The 20,761-nt window shown below is 34.5% G+C and overlaps 1 protein-coding gene across 1 annotated transcript; it reads right to left on the bottom strand.

Annotated features, from left to right (window-relative positions):
• Nucleotides 1-1,154: 1,154 nt before the first annotated feature.
• Nucleotides 1,155-5,611, bottom strand: LOC107780257 (receptor-like protein kinase BRI1-like 3). Its single transcript, XM_016600786.2, has 2 exons — nucleotides 5,090-5,611; nucleotides 1,155-4,984 (listed from the first exon to the last, which is right to left on the bottom strand). Exon 2 carries the CDS (start codon nucleotides 4,898-4,900, stop codon nucleotides 1,322-1,324), a length of 3,579 nt encoding a protein of 1,192 aa, XP_016456272.2. The 5' UTR covers nucleotides 4,901-4,984; nucleotides 5,090-5,611; the 3' UTR covers nucleotides 1,155-1,321.
• Between the last annotated feature and the right edge of the window lie 15,150 nt (nucleotides 5,612-20,761).

Here is a 20,761-nt window from a genome sequence, read left to right as displayed (position 1 = left end):
AAGGATCCTGAATGAATTTTTATCAAATTATGAAATTCCTTAAATAAGAAACAAAACCAGTCTGGGTGGTACAATTATTTCATGTATAGCGCATGCATATTAGGCACTATATATGTAGCGTGCATACTGCATGCGCTATACCCATATGAATTATTGGTGGGTCAGTAAAGTGCAGCTGAATTATTGGTCGGGTAGGAAAGTGCCTTAACGGACAAACGTGCCGTTAAGGTATAGCACGGTGAATAACCGCGCTATATATAAAATGGTAGTTAATTTTTTTTTACACCTATTTTTATCGTTTGAGTCCAAAAGAATCATACTTTGGTTCGGGACTCGACTTTCTGGATGTCCCAAAGTTCAGAAATAATGCCTCTATCCGGGGTCTATTATATTGAATCTACCCGAGACAATGCCAAAGTCACTGAATGAATAAGTTTCTCTAAGTCATCAATCAAAGAAGCTACAAAAGCCTAGTAAAGTCAATAGTTAGATTCCTACGGATAATCCATACACAGTGTAGTTCCTGCCTGCCCTACTGCCTACTAATGCAATAACGTGACAAGAAAAAGTAAGTAAAAATGTGTACAGACGACTGTGATTATTTCTAAAGAATCACTAGCCCAGAACAAAACCACAAAATCGAACCATAATCTTGATCATAACCACGATTGACGGCGTCTAATGACTTAATTATAACTAAACAAAAAGGATGACAATTTCCTGAGCTGTAAAAGCAGCTTATCCAAAGTTGTCCAAAGAAAAAGCGGAATCACTAGTCTTTGACCAGTATCAAAAGGTCATTTCTTCAAGTATAAGAAAGTAGTATAGAATAGAACTATTTTGACAAATTACAATCAGAATATGCTGATTCAAACAAAGTTGAGTTCAGTTTCTCATTTTGATACCTATCAATCCATTGCTATTTCGACACATCTAAATCTGTGCTTTTGACTACATATCAGTTGTTTATGAAATGATGTAGATATAACAAAAAATGAGAAAATTAATTTTTTGATAATTTGACATCTTTCAGAAAACTAGGAAATTATATCTCTGTTTTATGTACAGCAAATCTCTTGGTAATTGAGGCAGCAAACAACAGAAGCAACACAGATATCTGAAATTTTAGCAAGAGATTTCATAGCTAAAGCAACTGCGACAAGAAAAGGAAAATTCATTCGCGCATTAATCTAATATTTACAGTAGGCAAAATCTGAAGTATAAACTCCTATGAATCTCACAAGTAAGAACCATAAACATAAAAGTTTCTAACTATCCATGAGGCAATCAAAAAGAAGAGAAAAAGATCAAATATCATTGATTAAGGTTCTCTTTCTTGTGATTCCTCAAGTATAGAACCTTTGAGTGAAATGCCATCAAGAATATCGCTTTCTGAATCAGCCTGTAGTTCTTTAAACTTGGTCATCACTTGAATCATTGTCGGCCTTTTGTAAGGTTTCTCGTCAAGGCATTCAAATGCAACCTTTAAATAATGATATAGTTCAGCATCACCAGACAGATTTGTTATTAGCTCAGAATCCAGGATCTCGTGACTTCTTTTCGCATTATGAAGCTGCTTTGCCCATCCAACAAGATTGTTATCCTCACCAAATTCGCGAGGATCTATTGGCCTCTTACCGGAAAGAAGTTCCAACAATATGACACCATAACTGTACACATCCCCTTTTGCCGTGCACCGAAAACTTTGGTAGTACTCTGGAGGAACATAACCTGGAGTCCCAGCAAGTGTACTCACACTCAGATGAGTATCCAGTGCATTTACCAGCCTTGCCATTCCAAAATCAGAAACCCGTGCCTCAAAGTTTTCGTCCAAAAGTACATTACTGGACTTCATATCGCGATGAATTATGTGGGGAATGCAGCTGTGGTGAAGAAATGCTAATCCTCTTGCTGATCCTATTGCAATCTTCTTCCTAACTGCCCAATCAAGAGTCATCCCTCCTCCTTTCCCCCCTTCGTGAAGAACAGATTCAAGACTTCCCCACTTCATGTACTCGTATACAAGAAGTCTTTCCTCTCCAATTTTGCAGTATCCCAACAAAGGCACAAGGTTTCTATGTTTGATTTTTCCAATAGTCTCCATTTCAGCCATGAATTCTCTGTCTCCTTGACTTGTTACATGTACAAGCTTCTTGATTGCGACCGTACTTCCATCTCTCAGCTGAGCCTTGTAGACTTCACCAAAACCTCCAGACCCAATCAAGCTTTCTGAGCTGAACCCATTAGTTGCTTCTAGAAGATGTCCAAAGGTAAGTTTCCTCAATGGTTTTTCAAATGTCGCCACATTAATGCTAAGTGGCTCGGGAATGCTTGATAGTTTCCAGCTGCTACTGCCAGAAGTTGGAAGGCTCTCAATGTATTTATCTCTCTTCTCCTCCTCCTTCTGAGTCTTTCTAATCCTATAAAGGGCAACAATAAGTAGGACAATACAAACAAGAGAGACCATAATTCCAACCACCATTCCTATAGTTGTAGGCTTCTTATTCTTATGATAGTAAATGCCTGATGAACGGTGTCCATTGCCAGAGCCACAAGGAGGAAGGGGAACCCCACAAAGGGCTGAATTGTTTTCATATCTTGAAGCTGGAAAAGTAGTCAGCTGTCCGCCGGAAGGAATCGCTCCCGATAGGTTGTTGTTTGAAACGTCAAGATCACTAAGAAATGAAAGGCTTCCTAACGAGGGTGGAATGAATCCCTGAAGGCTGTTATGTGACAGATCGAGAACTCCAACTATCTTCAGACCTCCGAAGTTGAACGGAATGGTTCCGGTGAAATTGTTGTGTCCCAAATTCAGAACTTGAAGAAAGCTCATCGAACCTAAATTCTCAGGAATATTTCCTGATAAAGCATTGTAGGAGAGATCGAGGTAAATAATGCTACCGTTGCTCGTGAAGGTGTACACTGTCGTCCCAGAATAGATCCTAGTCGATGGGCAGGAGTGAACCATAGGAAAAATCGCAAGGCTCTCTTCACGGATTCCCTCAAACTCAACCAATCCGCCAGCACCTCTGCATTCAGTCCCACCCTCATTTCTCACAAAAGCAAACTGCTTCCCAGAAACAATTCCAGGATTAACAAGGCCAGCTTGATCAGCAAGCTCGGGAGGGATTGAGCCGGTTAGAGCATTACTATTCAAATCTAGCCATATCAAGTTCCTGCACGTACCTAATCCCCGAGGGATTGGTCCAGTAAGCGAGTTATTTCCCAACTGAAGGATAGCAAGATTCGCAAGATTTCCAATTCCATGTGGTATCTCTCCAGAAAGTCGGTTGCTGGATAACGAAACCCAAACCAAGTTGGTACAATTGGTAATGGACAGTGGAAGTTCCCCAGTGAGGAAATTGTTATTGAGAATAAGGGTCTGAAGGTTTCCTCCATTGATGCAAATGCCTTGAGGAATTTCACCTGTGAGATTATTAGCCCACATTATCAATTCCGAAAGATTTGGAAGGGTCCAAATCTCCAATGGGATTGAACCAGTCAGTTTATTGAAGCTAAGATCAATCTTCCTGAGGTTCCTACAAAGTCCGAGCTGTGCTGGCACTTTTCCAGTAAGATAATTACCGGCTAACAGTATCTTCTCCAGAGGAAACCCTGAGGCTGCTAAACAAAACTGAAAAGGTACATTCCCAATTAACAGATTTGAACTGAGGTCTAGCACCTCAAGTTTTGTACAGTTTGCCAAAGACCTTGGTACATGACCAGTTATGTTGTTGAATGGCAAGTAAAGAAACTTAAGACTTGTGAGTGAACTGATAACAGTATTCAAGAAATCGCCCGATAGCTCATTGTTACCAAGGTTGAGACTGAGAAGTGAGGAGCACCATTTAAAAGTTGAAGGAAGTTCACCGGTCAGCTGGTTTCCAGAAAGATCAAGCTCCTCAAGTGTGCTGCAAGTCTGCCCCAATTCTGACGGAATTTCTTCAAAAAAGTGATTGTGTGCTAGCACCAATCTCTTCAAACTCTTTAGCTTCACCAATACTTCGCCAGGAATCTTCGTTTGGATCGAATTATGGCCAATGTCCAGAGTATGGAGGCTCAGGCAATTTGCCAAGGTGGGAGGGAACTCAGTTGAAGAAAGGTTGTTGTGAGACAAATTGAGGACAGTAAGATTTTGACAAGTCCCAAAATCAAGACCATTGAGTTCTCCAGTTAAGTTATTATACGAGAGATCAAGAACAGAAAGGCTCTTGCAAGAAGAGAGGGAGCTTTTTAGCTTGCCAGTTAGCTTATTTGAGGAGATATTAAGCACATTCAAATTTTGGCAATTGGACATTGCATAACTTAAAATGCCTACATCTGAAATTGTGTTACTTGATAAGTCAAGCTGCAACAGTGAAGGTCCAAACTTGAGACCAACTACTCCTTGAATTGAATTCCCAGAGACATTTAGGTACTTTATTCGATCACAAGACTGCAATAAAGGCTCTAAAACAAGAGTCTCAGAGAAATTGTTAGCTGATAAATCAAGAAACTCAAAGCTACAAGAATCAGCTGTTGAGGAAAGATTGCCATAGAAATTGTTGCCAGTGAAGTGTAGGCGAAGCAGAGTAGGCAAAGCCATGAGATGTGAGAGGTGAAGGAGCCCACTAAGGTCTGCACTAGAAAGATTGAGTTCAACAACTTGACCATTTGAGCATGAAATCCCATTCCAAGTGCAGGGAGTTGAAGAAGAAAAACTCCAGTCCTTCAAAAACCCATTTGGATCAAATTCAACAGAGGATTTCTTGAAGGCTATTAAGCTACCTACTTGATCATTACCAGCCAATTTTCTTGCATTTGATACCACCACAAAACTGCAAATCAGAAGCATTATGAGAAAGACAACATCTTTCATCACCCCACTTGGTGATGATTCTTGGCATAGTTTGTAGCTCATCTTTGCTGAAAAGACAATTATTTCCTTCCCTACTTAAGGGAAGCTCAAGAAATACAGCCCCTCCATCTTACAATCTTGTAAAACCTGCCCAATAATGGTGAAAAAGAAATAGAGTAAATAACCAAGTGATAGAGATGTTGGAAGAATCAAGAAATGAATGAAAAGACAAAAAACTTGATGCTACTTTACCTGGTTCTTGTTTGTTAAGAAAGGGGGATTTTGCTATTTGGAATGACAATTGACAGATATAGTACATAGATGGGAAGTAGGAGAGATAGAAGCTGCTGCTGCTGCTGCTGCAGGAGTTTTGCTTGTACAAACAACAGTAACAGTTATAAGAGGGTTTTTGGGTGTGGGGGTTGTGGGGGTTGTGGGGGGGGGGGGGGGTAGAGTATATGTTCAGAATTGTCGGCTGGTCACAGGAAGTTTGTGTTAAAATGTGAAGTAAACATCAATACAAGGTACTACTGTAGTACAAGTTTCTGCAAAACTCAACTGAAAATGTGAAAGAATGTTTAAAGTAGAAAGAAAGGGAAGGGGAATAGTATAGTGGTGACTGGAATTTTTGAACCACAGCTTTGAGGTTTCCTCTTCCTTGTCGGAAGCAAACGAGAGAGGAGAGGAATAGAGGAAAGTAAAGACAAAGCAAAGATGAATAGAATAGCACTTTTGTATTGTGAGTCTCTCTTGCCTTTACATTCAGCAGCAGGCACTTCACGACTCTCTATTCTTTGCTAAGAAATATGCTGCTTTTCTCATATTTTCGGGTCCAGTCAAACTTGGGATTTGATTCTTTTTCTTTTTTTTTATTTTCTTTTCCTCAATCACTTTAATTAGGGTGTGGTGGACCCCTCTTTGCTTTGGTGGGATGGACACAACGACAACTCCGTGATCCGGTTCATAATAAGTGAATTTTTAGTCTTTGTTACATCAAGAACAAAATATGTATTCGTTAAATTATTCTTAATTAATTATTATTTTGACACATTAAAATATATAAATAAAGGTAAATTTTGAAAAAAAATTTAATTACTTCTTGACTATGTAAAATGATACTACTTATTATGGACATGAGTAAGTACTTGTTAAGTGCTAATATTAGTTGAGGAAATGTGTGTTTGTCTTCTTACATCTTGTTGAGTAATTTTATTTTTGGAGTTAATTTTTGAGGTTGAATTGAGTTTAGTATTCGATATTATGAGTTAGCATAATATCAATGCGAGACTCATCTTTATTTTTGTGTTCTCTTACGTTGAAGGGTGAGTTATTGTTTCTTATAAGATCTAACTTTTGAGGTAGGCTTAATTCCAATATTTATTTTGTTATTAGATATATCCTTTATCTTTTATTCAAAATTTAAACATAACTAAAAATATTTTTAGGAACACATGTTTATACTATTATGTTTGAATTCATTAACATTGTGATAGAGAAAATTGTGACATGCAGTGGATAGTGAAATTAAGTTTGGCTGTATTGTCAAAAAAGATATAATAATGCAGTGGTCTTTGATACAACACCAATTTAAGACGACGAATCCAGCTTTGGATGGACGTGTGGGAGTTGGCTTGCGGGACAGCTACGTCTGTGACTGAAAGTGTTGTGTGAATAATTTCTAATAAGGGGAGCATTTTCAACGCAACGAAAATAGAAGGAAAAAAGTGGCTTATTTGTAGCAAATTCATAGTTGGTGTGGTGGTTAGAAAAATTTTGAGTGCACGAGAGGCAACTCCACCTCCCCTACCCTCTTTCAACTTTTGTCTTCGTTATTATTGAGGTTTAGACTAAATTGGATTCGCGTCATTAAGACCTACATTGAAATACCCTAAGAAAGGCGATTTCATACTTAAGATTCAAATTCGAGATCTCTAATTAAGAATGAAGGATCCGAATACTTATCAGTTCATCACTAACCCTTATTAATGTTTATTACTCCTCATTTATCAATAGAACATAATACTCCCTCCGGTCCACTTTAAATAAGTTTTTGACTTTTTTCACACATATTAAGAAATTCACCTTTTAACATTAATTAATAATAAAATTGAACATATAACAAACTACTCAGACTCTTTACTTCAAGGGCAATTTTGAAAATAAAAAGTTAATTCTTTCTTGATATCTGAAAAAATCAAATATTATGGATCACAAAAAAAATAGTCAAAAAATCACTTAAAATGGACAGCGTGGAGTACCAACTTATTTAATTTTCCCTGAATCTTATTAGATTTGATTTTGGAAGTCTCTTATTCAGTCTTAATTGGCTACTTTCAATGCTCATAAATATGGTTTTTATGTTAAGCAATGGTTGTCAAACACTCACAAGTTTCTAGATCAAGGAGATAGTTTCTTCCGTCTAAGACGGACAAGAAAAGGTACCAATTTTCTGCACCAACTCGTACTCTACTTTCATAAGTATTAATTTGCTCGACAAGTTATCCTCGTAGCCCCGACATTACACCAATTAATTAGATAAGTATACTAAACATGATGTTTGTAAGTCCTTAATCAATCAAGAGTCAATGACCTACCTTCAATCTCACTTTATCTTCTAGGTGAAGTCGAGACCAAGAGATGCTATGTGTAAATTTCGTCGTAAGTTCGTATCCAACTTAAATAGTGATATTGTGATTAATTAGTAAGTTGTGTTAAAGAATGCTAAATTTTAACGGTTTGTGGTGTAAATATTGTAACCATTCTACCACTTGACAAAAGAGAAACCTTACGGTCTCATAGTACATATATTAGAAAGAAGGTTTCATATAACAATTATCTTAAGCGTTGATCGGATATTATAGACACCAAACTCCAGATTTTTGTATTTCAATGGCTGAAAGTCCAGTATCAAAACTTAGCATATATATTTTTTAATCTTTTAGACAATAGAAGAAAATGATTTTGCAATGATCTTTTAAAGTAAGATTTGACTAGAAACTAAAAGAATTTATAACGGAGATGGAGTGAATAATTTATATGGAAGAGTAATTAAAAAGGGTAGTGGAGCAGCATATTGTAGAATATTTCTGGGAAACTAGGAAGGGATTTATTACAAGTATTCAAAACAGTGACATGAGGCACGGGGCGCGGGACCTAGGGTTTGATGCTTCGTGTTCGTGGGCACAACTCACAAGTTCGATCTGTTTTTTCTTCTCAAGGGCTGTTATATCTTTACCACTGTTTTTGTGTTGTCTTTTCTTTTCTTTCCTGAAGCTGAGTTAATACCATGGCTCATTTGAAATTAAAAAATTATGATAATATGGTTCTATATATAATAGCATAATATCACTAAAATTATACTACCTCTGTTTCCGGTTTATGTGAACCTATTTTCTTTTTTGTCCGTTTCAAAAAAATGACCCATTTTTAAATTTGAAAACAATTTTGCTTAAACTTACAATTTTACTCTTAATGTGAAGCTTTTATAACCACATAAATACTCTGGGTCCCTTTTTGAATAAATTTCGTGCTCAGTCAAAACATGTTCACATAAATTGGAACGGAGGTAATAGTCTACATTTTGAAATTATGATCCTATGATTCAAAATATAGTATATAGATAATGTAATTTTTTAATTAAAGGGCAGCCCGACGCACGAAACATCCCGCATTCTATAGGATTTGGGAGAAAAGTCACACCTCAAGGGGGTGTTACGTAGGCAGCTTACCCGTGAACTATGGATATCAATGACTGATTTTACAGCTCGAACTCGTAATTTATAAGTCACGCGGAAATAATTTTCCTTTCCGTTATTCTAAGGCTCCTCCTGATTTTTAATGTGCCATAAAAAAGAATGTAATTTTGAGGAATTAAAATCAAGGGAATGGACAATTTACAATTGTTGTTGAGGGAACACAGTTTTGTCAGTAAGCATATCACACGAGTGAAAGTGAAGGACCACAATAGAGGGGGGACTGAATCCAATTCTCGTGTCTTATTTGTGTAGATTCGATTCGCCTTTAGTTAATGCCAAATTGGCAATATTATCACTGTATACAACTACAACAACTACTATTTGGTAGCATTCCAACAAAACATACAATCCCCTACTCCTTTTCTTTCTCTTCCTGGGATTACTCCCACATTGGGGAAATTCTTGACAATTACATTTGGTATGACAATAATAATACATAGAAATTTTAAAAGTATAGAATATAATTTTTTCCACTATGACACAGCGGAATCCTCGCAAAGAAACCAGGCTGATTTTTGGACCGTCCTTTCTGTTACCGCTACTACTATTTTAGTACTGGTACTTTTTCTTTTATTTATTTAATGGAGTAACGTATTACTTACTAAGTATAATAGCTTTAGCCATATGAAATGAACCCATTATCCTCTCCTCACAGGCCCCTCAAAATCAAACGGTAAGAGTGACTTAATGATTTATTGGTATCGGGTTGTCGGATTAACGGTTGGTGAACAGATTGAAATTTTATAATTAATAGTTTTCGGTTCAGGGGCGAAGTACTTAATTTTCTTAATGGATAAACCGTTAAACCATTAAGAATTATTATATTTGTATTTTTACCCATTATGAATCAACTTCTTAGCAGCTTGAGTTTCAATGTTATCATAACTTGTTTTTGGGGTAGGAGTAGGCAGATCTAAATAGTTTGATATCTTTCTACTCAAATAAATCATTTAACTTGCTAACTGAAATAAAATTATATCCAGAATTTATGTTATCTGAATTTCTATTACTGGTTAAGAATTCTCAATTTGTATTTTAGCTTGCTTATTGTAAAAGAATTAAAGAAGAAGAAACTACAATTAATAATGGAAGCTTCATTAGCGCACGGGAGTGTGATTGCAATTGGATTGCCTATCTATTGTTTAATGTCTTGCTTATTTATGTAATTTTTATTGCCTATTTGATTTAGCATATAAAACGTCCATAATCGCTTATCTAATACCAATCTGTCTAATATCTTATCGGATAGCTAGCGAATTAGTATATTTATAAGTCGATAACCGATAAGTCGAACTGTTAAGAAAAATATCCGTTCAATCCGACCGATAAGCAGCCTTAGTCCTGTACTAGCCCCCCAAAAAAACAAGAGTAAGGAAAGAAACGGTGAAGAGAGAGATAAAGATTCTATTTATTGGATAAATGATGCTCCATTAAATTAAAGCTAACAAGACAGTTTTAGTAAATAGGGCAACTTATAAAGAAAAAAATCAGTACGCGCGTCAAACTTGGCCCTAACTTACACAATTGAAACGAATAATGAAAAATATTCAGAAAATATAGTTACACAACTTTCAAGAACAACTACAATAAGAAGTAAGACAATCACTTTTTTTTTTCCAGATAGTTAAGTGATATATGAAAAACATAAACAGTCATAATTAAAAGATTACGAGTATTTGAATTAGTAGCCCGCATAATTAAAAGATTACGGAGCTCTTTAATTGCAGATTGTAGGACGATTTATTTGGAACGTGTAAAATAATTTTTTCCCTTGTTTCCTGTAATTCATTTGTATTTTATTTTTTCAAAATGCAATAAAGGTCGCGTCATTTTAGATCGAATGGGAGGAAATTATTAATTAATTTAAATAGAGTGATAAACCGATTACATAGGCCACAGTCCCAGTTTTGGGGAGGGGGCCGTAGGGGCTACCTAATTGTTGAACTCGTGATGTAGAAAATGAAGGTGGTGGCCCAATAGCGTCACGGCAGTGGGCGCACGAGTGCCTGTGGGCCCAATTTCGCTAATATTTGACTTTTGGACAATTCTGCTTTCCAAATTAGACTTTTTGTTTTTTCTTTCTAATCCAAATTAGACTGCAAACGTGTCCAACGTTTGATGACTCGTGGAGTTAGTTGGGCTTGAGTACCTAGAAATCGTCGTTTAAAAATTAATTGTAGGGAAAATTAGGTTACACATAAAACATATATATGGTATTTACTATTCATAGCTTTACTTTCAATAAATTTATCATTCGTAGTTATATTTAAATTTTATAACAAATTCATGAAATAAGAAATTAATTGCTTAAACTGAAATAATAGAGCAACAAGTTATAGTAGCTCAGTTGGTTAGAACGCTTGCTTAGTTAGTGTAGGTCTTGAGTTCATCTCTTAAGAAGAGTATTTTATTTTTCTGTGTTTTTTTATATTTTTTCTTGGTTGTATTTGTTGCGCGAACAAATACAGTCGATACGAATACAATTGATACAAGTTGTAACATTTGTATACACCCTTGTATACATTCAATACAGGTTGTATCCTTTATATACACCCTTGTATTTCGCCTTGGTTACAATTGATATAAGTTGTGTTTGTTGCGCAATACAATTGATACATGTTATATCCTTTTTATACACTCATATATACAGTCGATACATATTGTATCATTTGTATACACCTTTCTACTTCACCTTGGTTATAGTTGATATAAATTGTATTCGTTGCGTTTTAATACAAGTGATACAAGCTGGTAACAATTGAACAATAACTACGAATGGTAATTAGTCAAATTATAGTTACTAATTTCTCGGATAAAAGTTCAAACCAAATAACTTGAAACACCGCTAAAAATTAAATTATTTAATTAGTATAAATATTATATACGATTAAATATGTAATCTTTGTAATATCTTTGGCAGAATATGGCATTATACATGTTTAATCGATTGGGAATGATATAGTTTACTTTCTCATTCCTCAGTTGTAACTCAAACCATTATCCATGTGTTAGGGATATAGCCGTTTATCAATAAGTCATTCTTCTTGGTAAGTACACAATTTAATGATTAAAATGTCATAATTTAAATAAAAATATTTGGATCCAATATAATTTATGACCGACTCGTCATCTCTTTCCTTTAATAGTGGTTTGGTTTCGCTTCAAAACGATTATTTACCCCAAAAAAATAAAAAGAAGCAGCAGAAAAAACTACCTTGCCTCTTCTTCTACACAAGACTAAGTTGTTTCTTCACTTTTTATTATAAGTTCTTCTATCAAGTAACGCTTAAATTCCAATTGTACTCACTAGGTGTGTTAATTTGAGTCAAACCCATTTAACCCGCCCAATCCCCTAATATCACTTTTTATATTTTAGCTAAGAAGGGTCTCTAAATTACAGTTAATGGTTTAAGCGCGGCTTTTGAAAGTGTCTTTACAGGAGTAATATTAATTAAAGGTTTAAGCGCGGGAAAAGATAAATTTAGGAGAGAAAAAGGAAAAGATTGACGCATTGTTAATAATAATTACATTTGACAGCTTCTATTGGGGGCCATTGGGGTAAGAAAAAGACATGTAATGGTGGCCAACACGTTTTGCCTTTCACTGTTAACTCTAAAGTAATATGAATATGGAAATTCTTAGGCTTAATCTTTTTTCTATCTCTCGTCTTTTTTTTCTTCTAATCTTGGTCTAAATAACCAACTAACTCGTGACTTTTAGAATCTTTTAGTCTTTCTTTGCTCTTGACATGTGATGCCCGACCATATAAGAAGCAGAAACTATTAGCTGAAATGAAAGCGATTGAATGATCCAACTTTTACTGCAGTAGATTTTTCAGGGAAAAGGTAATTATATGTGCAGTGTCTTTGATACGAAAGAAAATATTTTGTTGGAAATTATTTTCCTGAAAAATATTCTTTTGGAAAATAAGTGATTTCTTTACTTATTTTCTGGTGTTTGATTAGATAACAAAAAATATTTTCTGAAAAATATTTAATTTAGGTAAACACTATGGAAGAAGAAATAAGTAATGACGGGAGATGATAGTAGGTCAAGGTCTAATAAGCGCCGAGGTGCTAGTGGCAAGGGTAGAGGTGGGGGTAGCAGGTGGCAGGGGGAGGGAGGGGAGGGTGTGAGTGGGGGATGGGTAGGGTGAGGGTGATGGATGCGAGTTAGGAATAGGGCGAGGAAGGTTGAAAAAGAGAATTTAGGAAAGTTATTTAATTCAGTTAAAGGAAAATGAGTCCATAAAAAAAATATTTTTCAAAAATTTAAATTAACCAAACATAAGAAAATTGAAAAATATTTGTACTACGGATTATGATTTTATTACCGCCCCATCTTGGAGATTAATGATAGTTCCTTATTTACTCCCAGCGACGGTGTGAGATGTAGTTGACAATCTAGAGCTAATAAAGTGAGTCCAAAAGTTGAAGATAGAGTCAACTTTCTTTTTTTATATAAATATATTTTGATCTTTTCTTTAAAACAAAATTGGGGTTATGGTAAGCAATATGACTAGGAGGTCACAGGTTCGAGCCATTGAAACAGCCTCTTGTAGAAATGCAGGATAAGGATACATACAATAAGTTTTTATGGTCCGATCTTTTTCCGGACCCCGTGCATAGCGGGAGCTTAGTGCACCCGGCTGCCCTCTTTTTTATTATTATTTATAAACGCATAAGAAAAGTTTTATTTTAGAAAAGTGAATACAAAGTTTGGTATATTCTAACTTAAAAGAAAACGAGTAGTTTAGGATAGGGGTGTACATAGGTCGGGTTGGTTCGAATTTTTTAATTACCAAACCAAATCAATTATATCGGGTTATTAAATCTAAAGACCAAACCAAACCAATAAAAGTCGGGTTTTTAAATCTCGGTTTTTCTCGGGTTTTTCGGGTTTTCGGGTTATTTCAGTTTTTTTATCATAAAGTCTTCATAACACAAAACATAGAATTTGTGCTCTAAATATTTCTGTAATCCTAGTAAGACAAAATTATATAAGGTATTTTTTTAATAAAATAACATAAATATGAGATGATTCATGGCATTGTACTAAAATATTCAACAATAAAGATGAGAAAATCGCATAAAATAAATATTATTAATTAGCCATAATGAAAACAAACATAATTTAAAATTACTGATAAGTTGCTAAAATAAGTATGACTAATAAGTACTATTATTTACATGACTAAACACTAAAAGAAAAATAAGTTATGCATTTTATCTAAACCATGAAAAAACTAAAAAATAGATATCAAACACAATTTTTTCACTCATAGTACAATTGAATTGAATGTCTTTTATTATCATTAATATTGATTTGATTTTGGTTTAGGATTTATTTGAGTTACTAACATTTATGGACTATAAAACTTATTGGAGCATCCAAAAATTATAAGTCCAAACTTGAAATAATACGTTAAAAGATAAAATTATGAAAAAGCTTAAGAAATATTTATAAACTACACTACAATAAATTTTCATGTATTAAATATATTTAAAACTTCTATACATATAATATCGGGTTGTTTTGGTTTCGGTTTGACTTTATTTAGTTAAAACCAAACCAAACCAAACCAAACCAAATATCTGTCGGTTTTTTTTCCAAGACCAAACCAATCAAACCAAATCATAGTCGGATTTTTTTCTCGGTTTGATTCGGATTACCGGGTTAGTACGATTTGTCGGTTTCATTTGTACACCCCTATTTTAGGACGCGTAATGCCATTCTCGTAATCACCTAAAAACTCGGTGAAGGAAAATCCTCCCCTCCCCCCACAATTTTTTTTTTTATGGTTCCTTTTTTGATAGCAGATGCTCATAGAAACTTAGGATGAATATTAACATTATGTAAGTTGATGCAAAATTAATGCCATTCTACAAGAATTTGAAACATTGAGATCTACATCTCACACCATTGCTTGGAGTGGTTGAAGCTCGTCACCTTCTTAAGTAAAGATAAAAAGTAAGAGAAAGAGGGGAATAAATAAGTAATCTCACAAAGTTCAAAGCTGTTATAAATGAGATGAATGCATGTGAGTGAGAGGAATGCATTTGTCTGTCCATTTAACGTACTTTGTATTCATGTACTCAATTAAGAAGTACATTAACTTATAACCTTTGAATGTATTTGTACCTTTATAAATAGGGAACTTTTGATCCTATGAAGAACACACCAAGAAAAGAAATAACAAAATCATTCTCCCTCATATATATTTTGTCTCAATTAGTATATTGTTCTATTGTGCTCTCATTTCTTAATACGTTATCAGCACGAGGTTCTAACCAACTGAGGTTATTTACTTCATCCGAATTTTATCTTCTTCCTAAAAGAGGTAGTCAGTTTCTTTTCCGATTCAGGTATACATTCCTATGTTTATAACGTTTCTATTAGGATCTTCTTTAACCTGCAATTTAAATACCATATGCATAACTTGTTTTGAATATGATTATAATAATTGCATTGGTATGAAAATAATAAGTTTCGGTTAAATTATTATTTCATTATATAAACTACGAAGAAGTTTAATCCTACACATAAATAAATAAGTATTAAAATTAAATTATAATAATTAGACTAATTAAGCCCACATCCAAATATTCTAACAGAATATGCATTTAGAAGAAATTCTTGCAAAATTTTCAAAAGGTTTAAATGTGTCTCCAATAAATTTATCACTTAAGTGTACAAACTAATTAATGACTTTGAAATTAACGACTGAACTATTAGATGAATCGTATTGAATATTGAAACTTGTCAGAATTGATATCATCTAGTTTTATGCCTACTTAGCTTATTGAAACATATTTTAAGTAGAACAAAATTATACTAGTACATATTAATTCAACTTATTTATTCTATGGAAATATACTTACATGTCTAAAATTTTTATGGATAATATTAAACACTAATTTATCATCGCACTGCACATAATTATTTGTTTGATAATTTTACATATAGAATATTAATACACGATTATGTACTGCACTAAATTGATAATAATTTTTGTCATTCTAATTCACTTATTTCTATGATAGTTTTCACTATGTCGAATTTGTCAAAGCTTGAATTTATAGCACTTGACATCTCTGGGAACAACTATTTGCCATGGGTACTTGATGCTGAAATTCACCTTGACGCTAAAGGTCTTGGTGACACTATTAAAGAAGAAAATGAAGCATCAAGTTAGGATTAGGCGAAAGCCATAATTTTTCTTCGCCATCATCTCGATGAAGGGTTAAAAAGTGAATATTTAATCTTGAAAGATCCATTTCAATTATGGATTAGTTTGAAGGAACGATATGACCACCTAAAGGCTACGGTATTGCCAAGAGCTCGTCGTGAGTGGATGCACTTACGACTATAAGACCATAAGTGAATATAGTTCTGTTGTATATAGAATAATTTCCCAACTAAAATTATGTGGGAAACTTATGAATGATGAGGACATGCTGGAAAAGATTCTTTCCACTTTTCATACCTCAAATATGGTGTTACAACAACAATACCGTGAAAAGGGCTTTAAGAAATATTCTGAGTTAATTTCATGCCTTTTGATGGCTGAACAACATAATACCCTTTTAATGAAAAATCATGAAGCCCGCCCCACTGGATCAGCTCCATTTCCAGAAGCGAATCAGGGAACGATAGATCCAAATTCTGAAAAAAGATAAAATAATTATCGTGGCCGTATAAATATACGTAGGCATGGCAAGGGAAAAAATAATAATCGCTATGGTAGTGGTCGTTATAAACAAGAGAACAATAAGGGTTCTCAGAATAATCCTTCAAAAGGCAAAGGTAATGTTTGCCACCGATATGGTATGAAAAATCATTGTGCACGAATTTGTCGTACACCTGAATATTTTGTCAAATTTTATCAAGCATCTATAAAAGGGAAACAAAATAAAGTTGGGACTCACTTGACTTTTCAAAATGATGTTGAGGCGGGCCCTATGAATAATCATGATAAAGTTGAAGCAAACCTTACCTATAAAGATGATATTTTTGAAGGCCTTGGAGATATTACTCATTTAGAAGCTGGAGACTTCTTTGAGCATCATAACTGAAGACTTAATATTTGGAAAAATTATAATAATAAATGTATTTCTTTTTATGAATTTCATATTTTGAATAAAACTTTTTATGTTGTCAGTATTTAATTTCATAAATATAGTTTCTTTTGTTCTTAAATTTTTCAATATTACTTATGATGTATTTTTTTTTCTTCTTGAAGAATATGAAAACTTCCTAGTCTTCAGTTGGCCGTATGAATAATAAAGAAGAAATATGTCTTCTGGATAGTGCTACGACGCACACCATATTAAAAGATAAGAGATATTTCTCTTATTTAATTATGAAAGAAGCCAATATCATAACAATATCTGGTAGTACAAAATTAATTGAGGGCTCTGGAAGAGCGACTGTATTACTACCAGGAGGAACTATATTGGCTGTTAATGATGCATTATATTGTAGTAGGTCTCAAAGAAACTTGTTGAGTTTCAAAGATATTCGCCAAAATGGCTATCATATTGAGACCACCAATGAAGGAAAGGTTGAGTATCTTTATATTACTACAATAAAAGCGGAAAAGAAGTACGTGCTTGAAAAGCTTTCCGCATTTTCCTCCGGATTATACTACACTAATATTAGTGTAGTTGAATCACATGCCATAGTAAACAAGGAGTTTACTATGGATTTATTATTTGGCATGACCGGTTGGGTCATCCCGGTTATAATATGATGCGCAAAATAATTGAGAATTCACATGGTCATTCATTGAAGAACCAGAAGATTTTTCAAACTAAAGAATTCTCTTGTGCTGCATGTTCTCAAGGAAAACTGATTATTAGACCATTGGTAATTAAAGTTGGAGTTGAATCTCCTGTATTTTTGGAACGTATACAGGGTGATATATGTGGGTCCATACACCCTCCATATGGACCATTCAGATATTATATAGTTTTGATAGATGCATCTACAATATGGTCACATGTGTGCTTGTTATCAACCCGCAATTTGGCCTTTGCGAGGTTACTAGCTCAATTAATAAGATTAAGAGCACAATTTCCAGATTATGCAATTAAGACACTTTGTCTTGATAATGCTGGTGAATTTACGTCCCAGGCCTTTAATGATTATTGCATATCAACTGGGATAACAATTGAACATCCAGTTGCTCATGTTCATACTCAAAATGGTCTAGCAGAATCATTGATCAAACACCTCCAATTAATTGCTAGACCAATGCTTATGAGAACAAAACTTCCCATTTCGGCATGGGGCCATGCTATTTTTCATGCAGTAGCTCTTGTGCGGATCAGACCCACAAGTTATCATAAAGTCTCCCCAATACAATTAGCTTTTGGTCAGGAGTCAAATATTTTCCATCTTAGAATATTTGGATGTGCAGTATATGTTCCAATTGCTCCACCACAACGCACAAAGATCTGACCCCAAAGAAGATTGGGGATATATGTTGGGTATGAATCTCCTTCTATTATAAAATATTTTAAACCTATAACTGGAGATTTATTTACGGCAAGATTTGCTGATTGTCATTTTGATGAATCAATATACCCAATATTAGAGAGAGAAAATAAGCAGCTGCAAAAGGAGATAGATTGGAATGCATTATCACTATCTCATTTAGATCCTCGAACAAATCAATGTGAACACGAGGTTCAAAAGATAATTTATTTGCAAAATATTACAAATTAACTACCTGATGCATTCACTAACCTACCAAGGGTGACTAAGTCACATATTCCAGCTGCTAATGCTCCTATTCGAATTGATGTCCCAGTTGGACAATCTATAAATGCAAATAAGTCTAAGCCATACTTGAAACGTGATAGACCAATTGGTTCCAAAGATAAAAATCCTCGAAAGCGAAAAGGAGCAAATGATTTAGGAGATCATAATATGCAAGTAATTGCTCAAAAAAGAGCCTTGTGACATAACAAATGATAAGACCTTAGAGGAGGTCCAGGTACCTGAAAATAATAAGAATGAAGAGATCTCAATAAGTTATGTCTCTACGGCAAAAAGGTGGAACCGAAATAATATTATTGTCGACAACATTTTTGCTTATAATGTTGCTGTTGAAATAATGCAACAAGATGAGGATCTTGAATCAAGATCTGTCGATGAATGTAGACAGAGAAATGATTGGCAAAAATGGAAAGACGTTATCCAGGCAGAATTAGCGTCACTTGAAAAACGTGAAGTATTCAGACGTATAGTCCGAACACTTGAAGGAATAAAGCCAGTGGGATACAAATGGATTTTTGTGCGAAAACGAAATGATAAAAATGAAGTCATTAGATATAAAGCACGACTTGTGGCATAAGGATTTTTGCAAAGACCTGGCATTGATTATATGGAGACATATTCTCCTGTAGTGGATGTAATCACTTTCAAGTATCTTATAAATTTGGCGGTCCATAAAAAACTTGATATGCATCTAATGGATGTCACAACCTATTTGTATGGCACATTAGACAACAAAATTTATATGAAAATCCCTGAAGGGCTCTAAGTTCCTGAAACTAATAAAAGTTTTCGGGAAACTTGTTCAATAAAGCTTCAAAAATCCTTATATGGATTGAAACAATCAGGGCGAATGTGGTATAATCGTCTGAGTGAGTATTTGCTGAAAGAAGGGTATAAGAATGATCCAATTTATCCTTGTGTATTTATAAGAATGTGTGGGTCTGAATTTGTTATAATCGCTGTGTATGTTGATGATCTAAATATCATTGGAACTCCTGGGGAACTTCCAAAAGCAGTAGACTGTTTGAAGAAAGAGTTTGAAATGAAAGATCTTGGAAAGACAAAATTTTGTCTTGGTCTACAAATTGAGCATACGAAAGATGAAATTTTTGTCCATCAATCAACTTATACTGAAAAGATCCTAAAGCGTTTTTATATGGATACAACATATCCATTGAGTACCCCGATAGTTGTGAGATCACTTGATATAAATAAAGATCCATTTCGACCTCATGAAAATGATGGAGAGCTTCTTGGTGATGAAACTCGATATCTTAGTACAATTGGGGCACTAATGTATCTTGCAAATAATACTCGACCAGATATAACTTTTGCAGTAAGTTTATTAGCAAGATTTAATTTGTTTCCAACAACAAGACACTAGAATAGTGTTAAGCATATTTTTATATACCTCCAAGGGACTATTGATATGGGATTATTTTATTCTTATGAATCCGATTCACAGTTGATTGGTTATAAAGATGTAGGTTATTTTTTTGACCCACATAAAGCCCGATCTCAAACAGGCTATCTATTTACTTGTGGGGGTACAACTATTTCATGGCATTCAACAAAACAAACTTTAGCTGCTACATCTTCCAATCATGCAGAAATAATAGTTATTCATGAAGCTAGTCGAGAATGTGTATGGCTGAGATCAGTGACTCAACATATTCAGCAATTGTGTGGTCTTTCTTTAAAAACGAAGATTCCAACGATATTGTATGAATACCATGCTACTTGCATAGCTCAACTTAAAGGAGGATATATCAAAAGAGACAGAACAAAGCACATTTCACCAAAGTTCTTTTTCACACACGATCTTCAGCAAAATGGTGAGATAGATGTTCAACAAATCCGTTCAAGTGACAATCTAGCAGATTTATTCACTAAGGCATTCCCAACATCAATATTTGAGAAACTGAGACATAAGATTTTAATGCGTCGTCTCCGAGATATCAAATAAATCTTTCATCAGGGGGAGTATAATAAGCGTTGTACTCTTTTTACCTTAACCAAGGTTTTGTCTCAATTGGGTTTTCCTGGTAAGATTTTTAATGAGGCAGCACTCAATGCGTATTTGTAACGACCCGCCCAGTCGTTCCGAGAGTTATAGCCTTGTTTTCCCATTTCTGCTTCTTTATGTGTTGTTCAACTGTATTGAGTTGCATCGAGTTGGTAGGTTTGGGTTTGGAGTAGTTTTGGAGTGAAATGAACACTTAGTCTCTTAGTTAGCAAGCTAAGTTAGAAAAGTCACCCGGAAGTTGACTTATGAGTAAACGAATTGGGATTTGGATTTTTATGATTCGATTAGCTTCGTTGGGTGATGTTATACTTAGTAGCATGTCCAGAATGTAATTTGGAGGTCCGTGGTAGAATTAGGCTT

This window comes from Nicotiana tabacum, chromosome 2 (assembly GCF_000715075.1).
Source record: "Nicotiana tabacum cultivar K326 chromosome 2, ASM71507v2, whole genome shotgun sequence".
NCBI lineage: Eukaryota > Viridiplantae > Streptophyta > Magnoliopsida > Solanales > Solanaceae > Nicotiana > Nicotiana tabacum.
The sequence above is the reverse complement of the archived record's forward strand: the minus strand, read 5'-3'. Positions and strand labels throughout refer to the sequence as shown.